Raw genomic sequence first — 4,433 nt, 5'->3', positions numbered from 1 at the left:
ATGGAATCGGCTGGCTACAGGGATGTGCGTCATCTTCCTGCGGGGCCGAGCCATGGTGCTGCTTGGCCCAGGTGCAAGGAGGTGACACAGGAGTGGTGGCCCCCTGGGAGGGTCAGGGGACAGTAGGGTGGCGTCCTCTTCCCTGGTGCCCCGCTTGGATAGGGGCCTCAGAAAGATCCTGGATGGTCCGGTCGGTGTGGCTCAGTGGTTGAGCATTGACCTATGAACCAGGAGGTCACGGTTCAATTCCTGGTTGAGGCACATGCCCGGGTTGCGGGCTCCATCCCCGGGGGGGGGTGGGGGTGGGTGTGCAGGAGGCAGCTGGTCGATGATTCTCTCTCCTCATTGATGTTTCTCTCTCCCTCTCCCTTCCTCTCTGAAATTAATAAAAAATATATTTTTTTTTAAAAAGAAAGATTCTGGCTGCTGGGTGGGCGTGGCCAGAGACCTCAGAGGATTCAGGCTTCCCCCCCTGCCTCACTGCTCTCTCCCACAGGTCAGCACAACAGCGATGACTTTGCCCAGGTGAACCCCCTGAGGAAGGTGCCAGCCTTGAAGGATGGGGACTTCACCCTGGCCGAGAGGTAATGGCCCCTGAACTGCTGCCTGGCCTTGGGGGGCCGGCCCCCTGTGTGCTCACTGCCCATAGCTTGGGACATGGTTTATGTTCCGTGAGCAGCTGTGCCCGCCCCAGGATGGAGAGTGGCTTGAAGTGGGCGGAGATGCCAGGCCTGGGAGGGGCACCTGGCATTGCTCCTGTTGTGTCCATGCTTTGACTCTGCTGGGGAGTGGTACTGGGTGCTGGGTGCTGGGTGCGTGGCTCTCACCTTCAGGGCCCATCTGGGTGCCCCCCCTTTTTGAGGAAGCTTTCTCTGAGCACACACCCCCCTTCTGAAATCCCGTAACGTGTTTGTTTTTTACTTTGTGCCCTTAGTTCAGATGATAGGATAGCTCAGCGTAGCGCTGTGTGACCTTGGGGAGATCCCCTAACCTCTCTGAGCCTCACATTCCTACTCTGCACCTGGAGATGGTGAAACGCGTCGCCCACATGGGGACACACAGGCCAGGAGCCGAGGCCTATCCCACCCAGGGCCTGGCCCCTGGAGAGTAGCTGAGAAGTGACCGGGACCTCTCCCCGCCCCTGCTGTCCCTCCCAGTGTGGCCATCCTGCTGTATCTTAGCCGGAAGTATGAGGCCCCTGACCACTGGTACCCCCAGGACCTGGAAGCCTGCGCCCGTGTGGACGAGTACTTGGCATGGCAGCACACGGCTCTTCGGAGCAGCTGTTCCATGGTCATGTGGCAGAAGGTGAGCCTGGGGGCAGGGACCCTGCCTGGGTCCTCAGGGGATGGCGCCTTCTGTTCAAAACATTCTGTTCAGCCCGGCCGGCGTGGCTCAGCGGTTAAACGTCGACCTAGGAACCAGGAGGTCACGGTTTGATTCCCGGTCAGGGCACATGCCTGGGTTTTGGGCTCGATCCCCAGTGTGGGGCGTGCAGGAGGCAGCTGAGGATTCTCATCATTGATGTTTCTATCCTTCTCCCTCTCCCCTCCTCTCTGAAATCAGTAAAGATATAGTTAAGAAAAAGAGTCCTCCTTGAGCTGCTAGGGGCTGGCGAGGAGCCCACTCAAGCTGGAGGGGGCAGGAGCCTCTCCGTGCAGAAGGGAGAGAAGTCAAGCAGAGCGAGTGTAGACCTTTGCTCCCCAAAAGGCTGGTCCGCAGACCAGGAGCGTCAGCGGCACCTGGGAGCTCACGGACATGCCGAGTCTCCGGCCCCCCCCAAGCACACGACGTAGGAATGAGCTCTGGGACCATATTCCAGAGCGAGTCCCAGGCGCATGCCCCTGTGAGAAGTCTGGGTGGGGTCGGAGGTGGAGGGTGGGGGAGCGGGTGGCGGCTGCACCAGTGGGGCTGGTGGTGAGGCCTTTGTGGGAGGACAGTGGGAGCCCCGGAAGGCTTGCTGCAGCGAGAAGGGACGGGCAGCCTGAGATTGCAGAGGGCTCTCCAGCGGCTCTGTGAGCATCTAGGGAGGGTGGAGGCTGGCCCTGCGTGAGGGGGAGATGAGGCCTGGGCCGGTGGTGGCGGCTGTGGGTGGAAAGGGGCGGGCGGGAGCAAGGAGAAGCTAGGCTGGGCTTTGGGCGGAACCTCAGCCCGCTCCTGCCTGCCCCCCACCAGATGATGCTCCCTGTGTTCCTTGGCGAGCCGGTGCCCCCCGAGACATTGGCATCTACTCTGGCCGAGCTGGACAGGTGCCTGCAGCTGCTTGAGGACAAGTTCCTGAAGGACGATGACTTCCTGGCGGGGCCCTGCATCTCGGTGGCCGACTTGGTGGCCATCACAGAGCTGATGCACGTGAGTGCCCGGGGGGGAGGGGGGCGCATGGGGCGTGGGGTGCCCGGGAGGAGCCAGTGTACCAGCTCACGCTGCCCTTCCTGGCTGCGGACCCAGGGCGTGTTACTTCCTCCTCTGCGTCTCAGTGTCCTCATCTGTAAAATGGGACTTTAAAACCCCGCCCTGCAGGGATATCCGGGCCTTTCTCAGTGTCTCCTGGGAGGGGACCCCCAGCCTGTCACACAGGGGGCAGGGGAGCAAAGTCCACCCGGTGGGTCCCTAAACCGGGTCAGCCGCCTTACAGCTCCCTCTCCCCTCAGCCTGTCAGCGCCGGCTGCCACGTCTTCAAAACCCGCCCCAAGCTGGCGGCCTGGCGCCAGCGCGTGGAGGCGGAGGTCGGGGAGGACCTCTTCCAGGAGGCCCACGAGGTGGTCATGAAGGCCAAGGACCTGCCGCCAGTGGACACTGCCATGAAGGACAAGCTGAAGCCCTTGGTGCAGGTTTTGTTGTAGTGAGGAGGGGCGGGCCTGCAGCGACGATGGAGACTGTTGTCAAAATAAAGAGATGGAGCTGCCCCTCTCCTTGGCCTTGAACAAGACACCCGCACAGTCTCTGTCCTCGAGATCCCTCCAGCATCAGGCCCACATTCCTCCTCTTGTCTGAATACTTACTCCACTCTTGCCCCTTCCACTCCAACTGGCAGGAGCCTCTGGAATGAGCTTTATTTATTATTTAAAAAAAAATATTTTTACTGATTGCAGAGAGGAAGGGAGAGGGAGAGAGAGAGAAACATCAATGATGAGAGAGAATCATGGATCGGCTGCCTCCTGCACGCCCCCCACTGGGGATCGAGCCGGCAACCTGTGCCTGTGCCCTGACTGGCAATCGAACCGTGACCTCCTGGTTCATAAATCGATGCTCAACCACTGAGCCACACCAGTCGGGCTCAGTTATATTTTCATCTACAATTCAAACAGCTTCGAAACACTGATGACAGTACCACGGTCAGTCACACCGACAGATTTCCATGTTTTAAATAACACCTTTTGTTTTGCCTATAAAACATGAGGTGTCGTAGCCCTGGCCAGTGTAGCTCAGTTGGTTGGAGCTTTGACCGGGGTTCCATTCCCAGTCAGGGCACATGCCCAGATTGTGGGTCCCATTCCTGGTCAGGTGCGTGCGGGAGGCAACCAATGTTTCCCTCTCACACTGATATTTCTCTCTAAAAAAGCATGTAGTCGGGTGAGAATTAAGAAGAATAAGGTACCATAAACACTGCTGGTAATTCTCCTGGGACCTGGCTCCCATCCCCTGCTGGACACACTGACAGATGTCTAGGCTGGGCAGGGATTCCCTGAACTCTGCCTCCTTGCCCAGCCCCACGTGTCACCCACGGGTGTCACCAGGTCCCTTGATCAAGAGCAGCGCAGATTCTCACACCGAACGTGAAGTTGCCTAACTTTGAAGCGGTGGCAATGCATTAAAAAAAATTCAAATTCTCTATGAGGAAGTAACGTTACCAGGGTTGATCCTGGGGAAGGCCCCTACAGGTGTGTGTGTGGGGGGGTGGTTGGGGGTGTTCAGCCCTCCATCTACTAGTAAATGGAGAGAGAGCAGAACCGCAGCTCTGGAAAACCACCGGAAACGGAGAGGAGGCCAGTGTGGCTGGAGCCGGAGCGAGGGCGGGGCTGGGGCGGCGGGCGGGGCCATGGTTCTGCCAATGACAAAGTGGGGTGACACCGGAGGGAGGGCCGGACAGTAGGACCTCCCAGCCCAGCCTGCTTGGCTCACCTGGCACCCGGAGGTCACGGTTGGACTCCGGGTCGGGGTACATGCCCGGGTTGTGGGCTCGATCCCCAGTGCGGGGCGTGCAGGAGGCAGCCGATCCACGACTCTCATAATTGATGTTTCTCTCTCCCTTCCTCTCTGAAATCAAGAGGACAAATATATTTTTTAAAAATATTTTTTAAAAAAGGACTTCCGGAAATCTGGGTCAGAGTCCACCAAGGTTTTCTGCCGAGGCCGGAGGTGCAGCCTAGGCAGCCAATCGGGAGGCGCTGCGTGCCCGCAGAGCACAATGAGGAGCCCGCTCCCCGCGCCCC

The 4,433-nt window shown here is 59.1% G+C and overlaps 1 protein-coding gene across 1 annotated transcript; it reads left to right on the top strand.

The window, feature by feature from the left end:
• Window positions 1-22: 22 nt before the first annotated feature.
• On the top strand, window positions 23-2,931 carry LOC102431879 (glutathione S-transferase theta-3-like). The gene is made up of 5 exons (XM_023748468.1): window positions 23-71; window positions 497-584; window positions 1,158-1,308; window positions 2,176-2,352; window positions 2,652-2,931. The coding sequence occupies exons 1-5, from the start codon at window positions 23-25 to the stop codon at window positions 2,841-2,843; spliced, it is 657 nt and encodes a 218-aa protein (XP_023604236.1). The 3' UTR covers window positions 2,844-2,931.
• Window positions 2,932-4,433: the final 1,502 nt, after the last annotated feature.

The sequence above is a fragment of the Myotis lucifugus genome, unplaced genomic scaffold (genome assembly GCF_000147115.1).
Source record: "Myotis lucifugus unplaced genomic scaffold, Myoluc2.0 scaffold_1421, whole genome shotgun sequence".
In the NCBI taxonomy this organism is placed as follows: Eukaryota; Metazoa; Chordata; class Mammalia; order Chiroptera; family Vespertilionidae; genus Myotis; species Myotis lucifugus.
The sequence above is the reverse complement of the archived record's forward strand: the minus strand, read 5'-3'. Positions and strand labels throughout refer to the sequence as shown.

What these genes read in the sequence shown, in the direction of transcription:
- LOC102431879 (XM_023748468.1), top strand. Translation starts at nt 23, where the DNA reads ATGTGCGTCATCTTCCTGCGGGGCCGAGCCATGGTGCTGCTTGGCCCA. An exon ending in CATGGTGCTGCTTGGCCCAG is followed by an intron (nt 72 to 496) that starts GTGCAAGGAGGT and finishes TCTCTCCCACAG; the next exon opens with GTCAGCACAACAGCGATGAC. An exon ending in CCATCACAGAGCTGATGCAC is followed by an intron (nt 2,353 to 2,651) that starts GTGAGTGCCCGG and finishes CTCTCCCCTCAG; the next exon opens with CCTGTCAGCGCCGGCTGCCA.